Source organism: Notolepis coatsorum (genome assembly GCF_963971535.1).
Source record: "Notolepis coatsorum genome assembly, chromosome: 6".
In the NCBI taxonomy this organism is placed as follows: Eukaryota; Metazoa; Chordata; class Actinopteri; order Aulopiformes; family Paralepididae; genus Notolepis; species Notolepis coatsorum.
Window position 1 is genome coordinate 58,287,200 of NC_140170.1, and position 17,275 is coordinate 58,304,474.

The 17,275-nt window shown below is 43.3% G+C and overlaps 1 protein-coding gene across 1 annotated transcript in view; it reads left to right on the top strand.

Annotated features, from left to right (window-relative positions):
* Window positions 1-296: 296 nt before the first annotated feature.
* The window catches only part of LOC311229500 (DENN domain-containing protein 3-like), a gene marked incomplete at both ends in the record, with an annotated part of 92,080 nt that continues 75,101 nt past the window's right edge, over window positions 297-17,275 (top strand). The window contains 4 exons of the mRNA XM_084315579.1: window positions 297-431; window positions 2,236-2,351; window positions 14,463-14,618; window positions 15,744-15,840. Of these exons, the coding sequence (XP_084171705.1) occupies window positions 297-431; window positions 2,236-2,351; window positions 14,463-14,618; window positions 15,744-15,840 (504 nt within the window). The remainder of the gene's footprint in view (window positions 432-2,235; window positions 2,352-14,462; window positions 14,619-15,743; window positions 15,841-17,275) is intronic.

Below are 17,275 nucleotides of genomic sequence, written 5' to 3' on the forward strand. Positions count from 1 at the left end.
CAATGAGCGCTAACTGATATGACGACGTTAGTGTTACTGTCATGACAACGCTGGCAGCAAACGGCTACTGCACGCGCGCTGCGTCATGGGAAACGTATGTCCTTCAAAATAAAAGCGCAGCATAACATATATTTATCTTTTTGCACGCACACATCCGTGACCCACTCAAAATGGCCCCCGCGACCCACTTTTGGGTCGCAATTAACCCACCAGTTGAGAACCACTGACTTACAGCACTTTTTCTATGGATTATTCTCAGCTGCTATGTAGTTATATTATTTATTGATTAGTTTAATATGAATTCTCCTCAGCCTCTCACGTGGCAGCAGCCTTATGTTCCAGTCTTAGCCAGAGGGATGCTGGACTTCCTTATGGCTCCCACAGCGTTTCTCATGGGCTGTCATGTCGGCCATTTTGAAGAGGTCGCTGCTGTGAGTAGTCCTACATGCACTCACTTACATGCACACACATACATGTACTCACACATACATGCACTCACACATACATGCACTCACATACATGCACTCACATACATGCACTCACATACATGCACTCACACATACATGTACTCACATACACATGCACTCACACATACATGTACTCACACATACATGCACTCACACATACATGTACTCACACATACATGCACTCACATACATGCACTCACATACATGCACTCACATACATGCACTCACATACATGCACTCTCACATACATGCACTCACATACATGCACTCACATACATGTACTTACACATGCATGCACTCACATACATGCACTCACATACATGCACTCACATACATGCACTCTCACATACATGCACTCACATACATGCACTCTCACTTACATGCACTCACACATACATGCACTCACATACATGCACTCACACATACATGCACTCACATACATGCACTCACATACATGCACTCACATACATGCACTCACATACATGCACTCACACATACATGCATACATGCACTCACACATACATGCACTCACACATACATGCACTCACACATACATGCACTCACATACATGCACTCACACATACATGCACTCACACATACATGCACTCACACATACATGCACTCACATACATGCACTCACACATACATGCACTCACATACATGCATTGATGCATACACACTAGGGCTGCACAATTAATCGAAACAAAATCACGATCTCGATTCATAGACCTATGTGATCTAATTTCTAAATTATGAGGATTTTTTAAATATTTAAATGTAATTCTTTTAACTTTTTACTTTACTTTTTTAAATGATGACGAAAAAAATAAGAACCGTGTGGGAGAATCGTGATCTCAATTCTTAGAGAGAAAAATCGTGATTCACATTTGAGCAAGAATCGTGCAGCAGCCCTAATACACACATACATGCACTCACACATGCGCTTATTGTAGGGCTGTCCCCGACTAAGGATTTGGATGGTCGACTATGATTGGCCAAAATTTGCCATTAGTCGACTATTGGTCGACTAAAAAAGAAAAAAATTATAATTTTTTTTATCATTCCATTTGGGCTGTGGGGGTGCTTAATGTCTGAAGGAGTCGACTGAAGGCTTCTTGTCCTCTGCAAAAGCGTGCAATTGGTCCACTGATGGATACATCTTGATATTTGTCTAGTCTAGTGTGTTCATTAGATGGGTGAAATCCTCTTTCAGTGCCTCTGTGCCTGTTTTCGTAGGCAGTTAGCCTCTGGTATGCACGCCATTAGCGTTAGCCACGCTTCTAGGCCTCTTTTCTTTTGGAAAGAATGATAAAAAAAATTAATAATTATAAATACATTTTTTTTTTTTTATATATATTCGACTAAGAGGTTGGTTAGTCGACTACGGCTCCTTTCGACCGATTAGTCGACTAATAGGGGTTAGCCCTATAGCTTATTGTGAATGTGACGACCAGAGAGACTCTCCCTGGCTCCGCCCTCAGAGGACATGGCATCACGGTGTCATGGGTCAGAACGTGTGACATCATCATGACGTCATCATGACGCGACCCTGTGTGCTGGTTGAGCTCCCGTCATTAACATGAACTGGAACAAACTATGAAGCTATTGTTCTCTACTGCAAGTGGTGTGTGCGTGTGTGTGTGCGTGAGTGTGTGCGCGTGTGCGTGCGTGTGTGTGTGTGTGTGTGTGTGTGCGTGTGTGTGTGTGTGTGTGTGTGTGCGTGTGTGTGTGTGTGTGTGTGTGTGTGTGTGTGTGTGTGTGTGTGCAGGAGACAGAGGATCTAATCTTAGTGAATATTGATGATGGCAGCATTCAGTCTTCCTGCGATGAAACCATCAACCTGCCGACCATACCTGCTCCTGCTGCCAAGCTGTTTGTAGCCAGGTAACACACACACACACACACACACACACACGCACACACACACACACACACACACACACACACACACACACACACACACACGCACACACACACACACACGCAGAATGCAAACACATGCGGACATGCTGACAGTCTTTTAGTTTTCTTTTTATGTTGTGAGCTGTGTTGGGGTTGTTAATCAACTAAATCTATGTATTACACATGACTTCTTACTTCTCTCAAAAGTAATGTCTATTACTTTACACATTACTCCCTCTGGGGAAGGTAAGTTGTTACACTACATTTACATTTTGTCATTTAGCTGAACGCTTTTATCCAAAGCGACTTACAAGTTCTGTACGACAAGTCATCAGGAAGGGAACAACTCTATCAGCTGAGTAACAATGTTCATCAAAGTGCTGCAACTTGGGTGCTGCAGTGTTGAGTGTATAGTAGTCGAGACATGTTAGTATATTAGGAAGAGTGCATGGTAGTAGAGGACAGTAAGAAGGTTGTTGAAGAATGTTTATTTTCTAAGATATTGATTGAAGAAGTGTGTCTTTAGTCGACCGAGATAGTCGCGAGGGATGACTGTTGATTGGACGAGGAGTTGGGTGGCTTCTTTTGTCAGGAAGGGGCCGATCCTTCTGACGTTGCTCAGCAGGAATCTGCAGGTTCTGGAAAGGTCGGTCAGGGGGGAGGATTTGGCCGGCAGGTGGAGCAATTCTGTTTTGCTTAGGTTCAGTTTCAGGTGGTTGGTCGTCATCCAGGCGGAGATGTCAGACAGGCAGGCCGAGATCCGCTCAGAGACATGGATATCTGAGGGAGGGAAGGAGAGCAAGGGTTGAGTATCATCGGCATAACAATGATACGAGAAGGCAGGGCTTGACATTAACTTCGGACAAGTGGCTCAGATATTTTACTTGTCTGAAAGCTAAACGTACTTGTCCGAAATGTACTTGTGAAAATAAAGGCCTATTAAAAAATGTATAAAACCGACAAGAGATTTGGACAATTATTATGATTTAATAACTTAAAGACAGCGTGTGTGTGCATTTGTGTGTGTGGGGTATGATCAGCCCCAGCTCATCTTCCCTCTCTCTTGACGACCAGGGGTTAAACCCTGGTCTACGCCTATAGTTGTATACGTTATCCTCTTCAAACATTGCAGCATATTTGCGAGTGCTCCCTTGACTGAGACTCAGAGAATGGCCAGTATCGCGGGAACTTTTATTAAACATTCTGATATTTTCGCGGGTCTCATGCCACTGTCAACTAAGCGAGCACTCAGAAGATGCTCACTGTTTGTCTGGGACAAGTCATATTGACGTACACTGTACGAGCAATGCCAGCTCTGAAAGGGTATTCAGTATGGTGAAGAAGATTGTCACAGAAAACAGAATGGCATTGGACAACAGTGCTTTACTGTCATGCAAGATCAATCACACTGGTCCAGTTCACAAATGCACTCCTTCTCAGAAGGTGTTGAGAAATGCGAGGTCTGCAACCTATACCTACAACAGGTCCCTGGCCGATGCAAGAGACCCCCACAGCGGATGAAGTGGTATCCCCCATCCATTCCAGAGTGATAAAACAGTCTAATTAGATTAGATTAAAATGTATTGTCATTATACAGTACAACAAAGACATTTGGCATCCAACCAGAGTGCAAATGTAACAGTAAAGTGCAATAGTAATATACAATACTAATCAGATGTATGTACAGTACAGATCACTTTAAACAAAATGTCACTTTAAAGGAAGGAGGTATTGTATAGTTTAGATACATTAAGAGTTACAATTGTATATTGTAGTGTACATAGGCATGTCTTTTTTTATCATGCATATCTTGTGTTACCTATTTTTTCTATGCCTATTTTTATTGTATTTTGCACAAAATGTCACTTTAAAAGGAAGGAGGTATAGTTTAGATACATTAAGAGTTACAATTGTATATTGTAGTGTACATAGGAACCAGTTTTTCAGGAACTTGGCATGTTTTTTTTATCATGCATATCTTGTGTTACCTATTTTTTCTATGCCTATTTTTATTGTATTTTGCACAATCAATGCGGGCGTGACCACCTGCATTTCACTATGTATGTGACAAATAAACCTCTTGATTCTTCTTGAGTTGTAGTATTAATATGTAGCCTACAGTGATGAAGGTATAAAGACACTATGGTAATACATTGATTGATTGCTAACTTTAACAGATTGCAGAATGGGTACAATACAGTATGGCGCAATACACAAATGTTAAGGGGATGCAGACCAGAGAAGGACTTCTTCCCCCATTTTCAATTCATCATAACATTTATGTATGAATTGTAAGATTTCAATAAATATGAACATGTTAATGCTATACTACTACATAAAGTGAATTTATACTGAATTTGTCTTACACTTAATGCAGGGATGTTCACAGCATTTCACTTTCAACCAGGTATCTGATTAATTGAATGTAGCAACTAGTAGTTCACCCAGTCCTTGTTGGACTGATAAGTGGTTGCCTAGTGGAGATTTTGACTACCCTTGAAAACTTCAACAGATTGTAGATGGCTGGGTACATACAGGTTTTGACCAGCAGATGGCAGCGACGAGGCAGCTCCATTGGGAGGGGGCGGGGCCAGGTGGGAGGGGGCGGGATGAGGGGGAGGGGCCGGGACGAGGGGGCGGGGCGAAATTTCACATTTTCTCACATGCCAATGTTGACAGCTATGACGTACAGAGATTGAGAGTTTCCTGTGCGACACTGTGAGACAGGCACTTTCTGATCAGATGGAATAACGTTACTATTCGTTTGGGGAATATATATATTTTTTTACTTGTCCGGGCGGTCGGACAAGTTAAATTGTATTATGCTTGTCCGACCATTTCTTTTACTTGTCCCGGACAATAGGACAAGCCTTAATGTCAAGCCCTGAGAAGGCATGATAAGTGATAATGTTACCCAGAGATTTGGTCTAGAGGGAGAAGAGGAGGGGTCCAAGGACCGAGCCCTGGGGGACACCCATCCAAAGGGGGCGGGTGGCTGACAGGGTCCCTCTCCATGACACTTGGTAGGAGCGGTCATTGAGGTATGATGTCAGCCCTGCCAGCGCAGAGCCAGCCACTCCCATTCCTGCGAGGGCCGCGAGGAGGATCTGATGGTTGACTGTGTCGAAGGCTGCCGACAGGTCCAGGATGCGTGAATACTTTCCCTAAGCCAGTTGTACTTTTGCGTGATCTGATTGGCCACTGACGTTTCTGGTCATGTGACATGTGCGCCAATCGTGGGACGGCAAGTTCTGCGCCTATTTTCGTGTCTAACAGCCTGCAAACTACCTAACGCCTAGTTTATCACTGGTTAAGCTTAGGTGACTCTTTCGAAGTTGGTTAAGGTTAGAGTTTGGAATCAGGGCTGGTGTTCTATCGGCCTGCTCTAAGACAAACTCTAACCTTAACCAACTTCGAAAGAGTGCCTAAGCTTAACCGGTGGCAGAACTTGCCATCCCACGATTGGCGCACATGTCACATGACCAGAAACGTCAGTGGCCAATCAGATCGCGCAAAAGTACAACTGGCTTAGGGAAAGTATTCACGCATCCAGGATAATGAGGACAGAGGAGAGGCCCTTCGCTTTTGCTAAGTGAAGAGCCTCTGTGACCGCAATGAGGGCCATCTCTGTGGAGTGACCAGTCCTGAAGCCTGACTGATTAGGGAGGTCATTCTGTAAGAGATAATCAGTAAGTTGGTTGGATACGGCACGTTCAAGTGTTTTAGAGAGGAAGGAGAGAAGAGAAACAGGACAATAGTTGTCTATGACGGTTTTTAATGAGCAGTGTGACTCTGGCTTGTTTTAGGGAGGTGGGAACCACCCCAGAGTTGAGAGAGGAGTTTATGGTTGCAGTTAGGAATGGGAGGATGTCCTGGGCTCGTCAGTTCGAGCCCAGCGCTCCACATTTGCTTTCAGTTTAGCTGGTCGTCCGTACTAATACACATTGGCCGTATTAGGGGGTGGGAAACTGATGGGTGGGGATCGGGCGTTGTGGACAGCGACTCCTACAGGTCGGTTGGTGCGCCTGCGCAGTAGAATCAGGAAGTGTCGGGGGCAGCGTGAGCCTCCCACGCGTTACTCCTCGCCACTGAGAGATCGAGCTGCGCAGGTGAAAAGATGCGACTGCTGTTACCTCAAGTACCGGAGGGGACTTGTGCTATGTATGACTTAGTCCACATTGCAGCCGGCTTGTGGGAGGCAAGAAACAGCGTCCGTGACAGGGGAGGGTTGAATTGGATGATACGAAATTGGGATAGGAGAAAAATATAGAAAATGGGAGAAAAAGTGGATAAAAAAAAAAGGAATGGGAGGATGTCTGGTGCTATGGTCTGGAGGAGTGGGGAGGGTGCAACTGACATGTAGTGGGACGGTTCGACGTTACCAGTGGCAAGGCCTCGACGCCTGTAATGGGAGAGAAAGATGAGGTTCTTGATTCAGCATTTGGAATGGGTGGGGGTTGGGAGAAGCAGCTGCGGATGCTCTCCACTTTTTTCTCAAAGAAAATCACAAGTCTTCAGCAGAGAGAGAGGAGGGGGGAGGGGGTGGAGGGGGAGTGAGGAGGGAGGACATGGTGGCGTGCAGTTTGCAAAGGTTCTTAGCCGAGGCCTGGATCTTATGGTGAAAGAAAGAAGCTTTAGCAGTAGTAAACGTTTTGGAGAGAAAGCTAACGAGAGGTTGTGACTTTCTATACTTACTCTCGGCCGCTCTCAGGACCTGTATTTCTTCCCTCACTGCATCCGATAGAGCAGGTTTCTCGAAGGAGGTTGAGAGGGCTGAGAGGAGGGTGGAGGCTGAGAGGAGGGTGGAGGCTGAGAGGAGGGTGGAGGCTGAGAGGAGGGTGGAGGCTGAGAGGAGGGTGGAGGCTGAGAGGAGGGTGGAGGCTGAGAGGAGGATGGAGGCTGAGAGGAGGGTGGAGGCTGAGAGGAGGGTGGAGGCTGAGAGGAGGGTGGAGGCTGAGAGGAGGGTGGAGGCTGAGAGGGCTGAGAGGAGGGTGGAGGCTGAGAGGAGGGTGGAGGCTGAGAGGAGGGTGGAGGCTGAGAGGAGGGTGGAGGCTGAGAGGAGGGTGGAGGCTGAGAGGGCTGAGAGGAGGGTGGAGGCTGAGAGGAGGGTGGAGGTTGAGAGGAGGGTGGAGGCTGAGAGGAGGGTGGAGGCTGAGAGGAGGATGGAGGCTGAGAGGAGGATGGAGGCTGAGAGGAGGGTGGAGGCTGAGGAGGGTGGAGGGTGAGAGGAGGGTGGAGGGTGAGAGGAGGATGGAGGCTGAGAGGAGGCTGAGAGGAGGGTGGAGGCTGAGAGGAGGGTGGAGGCTGAGAGGAGGGTGGAGGCTGAGAGGAGGATGGAGGCTGAGAGGAGGGTGGAGGGTGAGAGGAGGATGGAGGCTGAGAGGAGGCTGAGAGGAGGGTGGAGGCTGAGAGGAGGGTGGAGGCTGAGAGGGCTGAGAGGAGGGTGGAGGGTGGAGGCTGAGAGGAGGGTGGAGGCTGAGAGGAGGGTGGAGGCTGAGAGGAGGGTGGAGGCTGAGAGGAGGGTGGAGGCTGAGAGGAGGGTGGAGGCTGAGAGGAGGGTGGAGGTTGAGGAGGGTGGAGGCTGAGAGGAGGATGGAGGCTGAGAGGAGGGTGGAGGATGAGAGGAGGGTGGAGGCTGAGAGGAGGGTGGAGGCTGAGAGGAGGGTGGAGGCTGAGAGGAGGGTGGAGGGTGGAGGCTGAGATGAGGGTGGAGGCTGAGAGGAGGGTGGAGGTTGAAACAGCAAGGCAGAGAGATGACATGAACTGTATATGCAATTTAGTAAGATGCTATATCCATACATAATACATTTGAGCAAATAATAGGTCAATCTTTAAGAATGAATAACATTTGTCTGCAGTTCTTTATGGTGACACTAGGTGGGGCTCTCCACCTGCCCCTAATGACCAGTCGCCACTGTGTGTGTCTGTTGCTCAATTAGCAGAACAAAGCGACCTTGGGTTCTATGAAAGGCGCTATAGAAATTTGATTGAATTTTGATTGATTGAAAAGTTTATTAACATATTGCAGAATGGGTACAGTACAGTACAGCTCAATACATACAATTGTTAAGGGGATGCAGACCAGAGAAAGACTTTCGTGTTGTTTACATCAGGGTCCCCCATTTTCAATTCATCATAACATATATGACATACAGATAGACAGTACTGCTACATCTATACATTTATGACATATCAGATTTGCAAATACAGTACTGTTTGTGATACAAAAAAAAGAAAAAAAAGCTGTACACTGTACATTGGAATACTGACAAAGCCATACTTGGTAATTTACTGTACAACTGGGTTAGGACATTTGTAGGGGCCAGTTTCGAATTGCAGTCTCCCGTAGGTGTTCTTTGAGATTTTTTTTTTAAAGTGGGTAGTAGGGATGCCCCCCGAAATCCGGTTCTAAACGGGAACCGGTACTAAATTAGAAAAAAAAATTGTATTGATAAGCTCCGACGTTATCGGTACTGCTATTGGTAGTCTAGGAGCGGATTAGCTACGGAGCTAACAGACTGTACCATCCATCTGCGACGCAACGGTGGCAGTAACAGTGGACACGGAGTAATGTTAACGTTATGTAGAGCAGTGGTTCTCAACTGGTCTAGCCTCGGGACCCAACATTTTCCTTAGTCATTAAGTTGTGACCCAACATTTTTAACCACTATGATTTATGTAAAAAAAAGAAATTTGCAGTAATACGCAATCTTTCAAAATATGAAATAAACACAAACAAGTGCAACAAAAGTGCAACTATTGCTAAAAACCAAATGAAATAAAATAATTATAAATAATATATGCTTCTTAGCAGATTTCTTAGCTTAACATAACATACCTAAGTTTGGGGGAACTAATGGGATAACTGGGGTTGCAACAAAAGTGCAACTAGGGCTAAAAACCCAATGAAATTAAATAATAATAATAATAATAATAATAATAATAAATAATAATAATAATAATAATAATAATAATAATAATAATAATAATAATAATAATAATAATAATAATAATAATAATAATAATAATAATAATAATAATAATAATAATAATAATAATAATAATAATAATGCTTCTTAGCAGACTTCTTAGCTTAACATAACAGACCTAAAGTACGTTTGGGGGAACTAATGGGATAACTGGGGTTGCAACAAAAGTGCAACTAGGGCTAAAAACACAATGAAATAAAATAATAATAATAATAATAATAAATAATATATCCTTATTAGCAGACTTCTTAGCTTAACATGCAGGGAACTAATGGGACGGGGAGGACGTGACCCTCTTTGCGCCGCCTCTGTGCCTCAAATAGATTCGCTATCAGCTCTATCTTTAATCTTTCAAAATGTTCAGTTGCTATTGCATGCACTCATCTGTGTTCCACTACACACATGAGTACATGCTTACCAACTGTCCGTCTGCAACACTACTATCACCAACATCTAAGAAGGGAGATCCCCCCTTGAATGGCCCTTCTAAGGGTTCTCTCCTCCACACTGCCTGTGGAGCTTTTTTCCCTATTGTTAGGTTTTAGTGAGTTTTTCCTTACCTTCGCGTGGGGTATGTCTGGGAGTGCTTGCATTCTTTCATTTATTTGCATTCATCTAAAAATGTTTGGACCTTATGGTGTTCTTGTTCTGTTCTTGACTTATTGTTATGTTTTCTTCTTGACTTGTTTAAAGAAGATCTGTACGGCCCATGGGGACATTAACGTGTGTTGTCGGGCCTTATAAATACATTTGATTTGATTTGAAAACTGGGGATGTTGTTTGCTCCTGACAAGAGTCTCAAAGTCTGGGGTGATGGTAGACAAAGCACCTCTGAGGTCATGCTCAATGTCCAATCTGTTCCTCCGCTTTGTCTTCAGCTAGACCAGAGCTGAGAAGCCACTTTCACAAAGATAGGTAGTGAGTAATTTACTTTTAATTTTTTTTTTTTTTTTTTACACACACATCCGCAACCCACTCAAAATGGCTCCGCGACCCACTTTTGGGTCGCGACCCACCAGTTGAGAAACACTGATGTAGAGTTCATACTACACTACACGTATGAACTCGACATAACGTTAACGTTAGTCCGTTTCCATGAAGTGTTTAATTAGCAGCAATCTGTTGTTGAAAATTTTACGTTAAACCGGAAAACTGGAAACGGAAATGCGAGGACAGGAAGCCGTCATGAGATCGTTGTAGTCATATTTTAGTCTTTTAGTCTTATTAACTAAAAGATTTTAACAAAATAAAAAGCAGCAGCACTATTGGATAATTGAGACATGTTTGCTATGTATTTCTTTCTTTAGGGGAGTAGGACATTTGTTTCACAATTTTAGCATGATGTTTTATAGATGGCTAGGTTAAACACAGGTTTTTGGTTTTAAGAGGGGGGTTTGATTTGATTTGATTTAAGTTTATTTCAAATATGCAACACAACAAACAAAGATCAAGTACAGATATAGCCTTAAGCCGTTCAAATAATACATTTATACTTTTTTTTTTAAATAATAATAATCTAAAAGAACCGATAAGAGTATCGAGAAAGTACCGAACCGTTAAGCAGTATCGATAAGAGTAGTAGTATCGATAAAATCCTAACGATACCCATCCCTCTGGGTAGTGATTCACATTCCTTTACAGCTTTGGGTAGGGCGTTCCACATTGATGTGGCATAATTGTGAAACGTGTTTAGTCCCTTGTTTGAGCCGAATCTGGGTTTAACATGATTTGTGGAGCTCCCTCTGGTGTTGTGATCGTGGTATTCACTGACCTTTGGGAAGTATTTTGACATGTACATGGGTACCTTGGTCGTGTAGTGTATCTTGTAGACCAGGCCCATTGCAAGTTGCTGTACTCTGTCGTCTACTCTAAGCCATCCTAGGTTGTCAAAGTGGGCAGGGGTGAGGTGGGTTCTAGGAGACAGGTCAAGCAGTAGTCTGACTAGTTTGTTTTGAGATGTTTGTAATTTGGTTTTTAGTGCCTTTGAGGTGCTTTGGTACCATGAGGTGCAAGCATAGTCGTAGTACCCTTGAATGAGTGCTCCTGCCAGAGTCTTCAGGGTATTCTTGTTTACCAGAGAGGAGATCCGGTACAAGAATCGAGTTTGTTGGTTGACTTTTTATATTACATTGGATGCCATTTTGTCACAGGAAAGATTAGCCTCTAGGATGGAACCCAGGTAGGTAATTTCATCTTTCCTTGTGACAATATTGTTACCCACTGTAACTGAGAAGCCGTCGGTCTTGCTGAGTTTGTTATTTGAACCGAAGAGAATGGACTCTGTTTTGCCCATGTGTAATGATAGTTTGTTATCGACGAGCCATATGCAGATTTTGCCTAGTTCCGAGCTGAGGGTTTTTTCAACCTGTAACTTGTTCTTGTCAGAGACCAGCAGGGCTGAGTCGTCCGCAAACAGGAACAAGTTGCAGTCACAAGCTGACGACATGTCATTTGCACAGTAGCGGTCCTAGTATGCTTCCTTGTGGAACACCACAGCTCACTGGGAGGGGGGGGATAGGGTACCGTTTACCTCCACCATCTGTTCTCTCCCCTCCAGGTAGGATTGTATCCAGCTCACTGATAGACTATCAAAACCAATTGCTTTTAGCTTGTCAATCAGAATGGAGTGGTTGACAGTGTCGAAAGCCTTTTGTAGGTCCAGCATGACATGCCGCAGTATTTGCCCACGTCCACCTCTTGTTTGATGTGGTCGTTCAAATAGAGAAGGCATGTGTCAGTGGAGTGGGATGTTCTGAAGCCAGATTGGAATTCGTAGATTAGATTTTTTTCCGCAAGGTACTTTTCGACCTGTTCATATACTATTTTTTCCATGACTTTCGAGATGGATGTAAGGATATAAACAGGGCGGTAGTTGCCTGGGTCTAATTTGCTGCCCTTTTTGTGCAGGGGTGTTACTCTCGCAATTTTGAAGTCCTTGGGGACGTGTCCCTGTTTTATGGAGAGGTTTATTATGTGTGTGATGACTGGGGTGATGGCGGCTGCTGAGTCTCTGAGGAATTTGGAGGGGATGTTGTCATGGCCAGTGGCCTTGTTCGGTTGGAGGGCGCTCAGTTTTTTGAGTACCTCATCTGTAGTTACCATTTCCAGTTTGAAGTTGTCTTTGTGGACACCTGTGTTCTACCCCATAATGCCCTGAGTGGGAGGGTAGTTTGTTTACCAGTGTTGTGGCTATGTTTGTGAAGAAAGTGCTTAAGTAATTGGCTACATCCAGCTTGTCTGTGATGAGCGTGTTGTCCGTCTGTCTGTTTATGTTTGAGAACCTGGTTTTAAGTTTTTTACTGCAGCCTAGTTGATTATTGAGTAATTTCCAAAGTTCACATGGTTTATTTTTGTTTTCCTCAGTTTTGTCATTGGAGTTTTGATCATGGAGTTTACGTAATTTCTTAGTCTGTTTCTTTCTAGTTTGAGTTCAGTCACGTGGGCTTGGAGTTCACTGCTCGTGCTTTTGGTAAGCTTTGACTGACTTTTACGAAACTCAGAGCATTTTTTGTCTCTGGCTTTCATTGCGGTCAGTATTTCAGTGTGCATCCACGGCTCAGCGCGATTTTTTACCCTGGTGGTTCTTAGGGGGGCCATGTTGTTTAGTATTGTTGAAAATGTGGTTTTGAAGCCAAGCCAGGTTTCTTCAACCAGTGTACCATTGAATGAATGAATTACTTTTATTTATATAGCACCCTTCACAGCATGAATGCACAGGGTGCTTTACACTACAGCTTAATATAAAAAACACAATAAAACAAAATCAGAAATAAATGACAACAACAACAAACAGCAGTTAAAAAACAGTGAAACCAGATAGAAAAAGTAGAATAAAATAATTTGGATAAAATCACCAGTCACTAATTAAAACAAAACTATAGGAACAGTGAGGACAAGAAAAAGTGCCTATGTATGACCTAAGGCCTGTCTGAAGAAATGTGTTTTTAGTTGTTTTTTAAAAGAGTTTTCAGAGGGGGCAGTTCGCAGGTCCAGGGGGAGAGCGTTCCAGAGCCTTGGTGCTGTCACCTCGAAGGCTCGATCACCCCTTGTTTTCAGCCTGGACCTGGGGACCACCAGGAGGTGCTGATCGGCAGATCTGAGTGAGCGGGTGTTGGTGTAGGGATGGATGAGTTCAGTGATGTAGATAGGGGCCTGACTTTGAAGTGAATTCTATAGTGTACCGGGAGCCAGTGCAGGGATGCCAGAATGGGAGTGATGTGACATGATTTTTTTTGACCTTGTGAGTAGCCTGGCTGCAGCATTTTGGACCATTTCTAGTTTGTCTGTGGATGATTTGGTGAGACAGGTGAAAAGTGAGTTGCAGTAGTCAAGCCTAGAGGAAATAAAAGCATGCACGGATAGTTCTAGTTCAGAGTGAGATATGATGGTGCGTAGTTTTGCAATGTTTCTGAGGTGAGCTCATCTGACCAGTCCAGGCTCTCCAGTTCAAGGTTAAAGCCCTCGCTAGAGTAGGTTTTGAGGTCTCTAGATGTGACTGTTTTGTGACAGCCAGCCTTTTGCTTTAGCTTTTTGCGGGTACAGAATATCAGATAATGATCACTTAACCCGCATGCTATAACTATTATTATTATTATTATTATTAGAGTGAAACTAGACTGACTTTTAGATTTAAGATTTACACTACTAGTTAGATTACTTTACACATTACTCTAGATAAGGTAATTCATTACACTAAAGTCTGTGTGTATATATATGTGCGTGTGTGTGTGTGTGTGTGTGTGTGTGTGTGTATACGTGTGTCTGTGTGTGTATATGTGTGTTCAAGTTTCAAGTTTGTTTAATAGTTGTCATAGTAAAATACTGAATACTTTTCCATTAAATGCTTTTGTCTGTATGAGCTCCTGGGATTGTGCTAGATAAAAATAGATAAAAAGTATCAAATAGAAAAAGTCAAAAGTACGTAAACCATGTACGTTGTGTGTGCGTGTGTGTCTCTGTGCATCTCTGTGTGTATCTCTGTGTGTGTGTGTCTCTCTGTGTGTGTATCTCTCTGGGTGTCTCTCTCTCTCTCTCTCTCTCTCTCTCTCTCTCTCTCTCTCTCTCTCTCTCTCTCTCTCTCTCTCTCTCTCTCTCTCTCTCTCAGGGCGGAGTGTCTGCAGCTCCACTATGACCTGGATCAGTGCCACCAGGGAGCAGGCAGTGACCTGAACGAGCAGCGCCGCCGCAGGAGAGCCTGGCAGGGACGCCTCAACACCCAGATCCAGAACATCTGCCTGGAGCTGCTGGTCAACGTCTTCAGGTAGAGTTCAGACCTGCTCCTCCTCCCTTAACAATTGTGCGGTGATTGATTGAATGAAAATGTTATTAATTGCAGAATGGGTACAATACAGTACAGCTTGCCGGGCTTGTGACAGGCAACATGAATGAACACAAGACGGCGAGATAACACTTTATATTTATATATATTATTGGCAACTCATTGCACATAGCCATGCCTTGCACCTCACCTGCCACAAGGTGGCACCACAAGCCACCTCATCCCATTTATACTGTATTGTAACTACTCTGCATTGTATATTGTACATGTATATTGAACATACTGATTATACTTTTTATAATTATCTATCTTTTACCTAGCACACTCTCAGGAGCAAAACAGAAAGAAGAATTTCATACAAAAGTAGCCTGTATGACAACTAATAAAGAAACTTGAAACTTGAGCTCAATACACACAATTGTTAAGGGGATGCAGACCAGAGAAAGACCTTCGTCTTGTTTACATCAGGGTCCCCCATTTTCAATTCATCATGAATTGTAAGTAAGGGTGCAATTAGCACCGTGCAATCCATTCTTTGTGGATCTAGCCCCAAGAAACTAACCCTCAAAACAAGCTCTTGTGGCATCATCTTGGTTAATAAGACACAGATTGAAAAGTATCCACCCGATTTGTACAAGTGATGGCTTATTTTGAAGGTATGAACCTGTATTTTCATATCATGTACAAATAATTAGAAGATTGCTCGACAAAACCCTAAAGTGTGCCTGGTCACAAACTCTATCTCTCTCTCTCCCTCTCTCTTTCTTTCTTTCTTTCTTTCTTTCTTTCTTTCTTTCTTTCTTTCTTTCTTTCTTTCTTTCTTTCTTTCTTTCTTTCTTTCTTTCTTTCTTTCTTTCTTTCTTTCTTTCTTTCTTTCTTTCTTTCTTTCTTACTTTCTCTCTTTCTTATTTTCTATCTGTCTCTCTCCTGCTTTCTCTCTCTCTCTGTCTCTCCCTCGCTTTCTCCCTCTCTGTCTCTTTCTCCCTATCTGTCTCTCTCTCTCTCTCTATCTCTCTCTCTCTGTCTCTCTCTCTCTCTCTCTCTCTCTCTCTCTCTCTCTCTCTCTCTCTCTCTCTCTCTCTCTCTCTCTCTATGTCTCTCTATCAGAGATGTTCAGGACTGTCTAAATTTTGAACACAGAGTTTTTAACAGTGAAGAGTTCCTGAGGAGCAGGGAGGCAGTGGACCAGCCTTTCTACAACAAGGTACACAATACACACACACACACACACACACACACACACACACACACACACACACACACACACACACACACACACACACACACACACACACACACACACACACACTACACACACACACACACACACACACACACACAGAGACACACACACACACACAGTGGTCCTCACTCACTGTAGGTGTAGTTATGTCAATACCGTTGTTACATTACTTTACACATGACTCTCTAGGGAAGGTAATTCATTACACTACTTGTTACATTACTTTACACGTGACTCTAGGGAAGGTAATTCATTACACTACTTGTTACATTACTTTACACGTGACTCTCTAGGGAAGGTAATTCATTACACTACTTGTTACATTACTTTACACATTACTCTCTAGGGAAGGTAATTCATTACACTACTTGTTACAGTCCCGGCACCATGGGCGGGCATTAGGGGGCCGGGCCCGCCCACTGAGTCAGCTGTGCCCACCCTGGTAAAAAAAAACAAAAAAACAAAAATGTATTCAGTTGGCATTTGAGAAGGACTTAACAAAAAAGTTCAGGAATGAGTGGAGGGGCAGTGTTTTAAGAAGATTTAACTCTGTCCCCAAACGCTGCATGCCGCTCTACTTATGATGGTGAGTAGCCTGTGGAGGAATTTTGTTTGCTTTTTTATGCACCTTATTTTTGTCAGTTCAGTTCAGTTTGTCAGTGAATTCAGAAGTGTTGAATAAATGGAGACTTTTCAAAGATATAGAATAGAATATAATAGAATAGAAATGTATTATCCTGAGGGAAATTTGACACTGCAAATCACTCAACATTAAACATTTAGACAGAACAAGTCACAAATAAGAATAACAAAACAAATGGCCTAAGAATAGAATAAAATGAAATAGAATAAAAGATACAGTAAATAAATACAGTAAAAATATACTGAAGTCTACAGTAGGTGTAATATTGCACAGTGCTGTTTAAAAAGTAAAGTCCAGGAAGATGGTAACTGTCACTCTGTGCTCAGTGATGCAGTGAGGCACAGTGATGTAGCTGACCCCTATTAATCGATTAGTCGACTAATCGGTCGAAAGGGGCCGTAGTCGACTGGCCAACCTCTTAGTCGAATATAATAATAAAAAAAGTATTAATATATATATATTTTTTTATCATTCTTTCCAAAAGAAAATAGGCCTAGAAGCGTGGCTAACGCTAATGGCACGCATACCAGAGGCTAACTGCCTATGAAAACAGGCACAGTGGCACTGAAAGAGGATTTCACCCATCTAATGAACACACTAGACTAGACAAATATCAAGATGTATCCATCAGTGGACCAATTGCATGCTTTTGCAGAGGACAAGAAGCCTTCAGTCGACTCCTTCAGACATTAAGCACCCCCCACAGCCCAAATGAAAAAATAAATAAAAAATTATATATATTTTTTTTTTCTA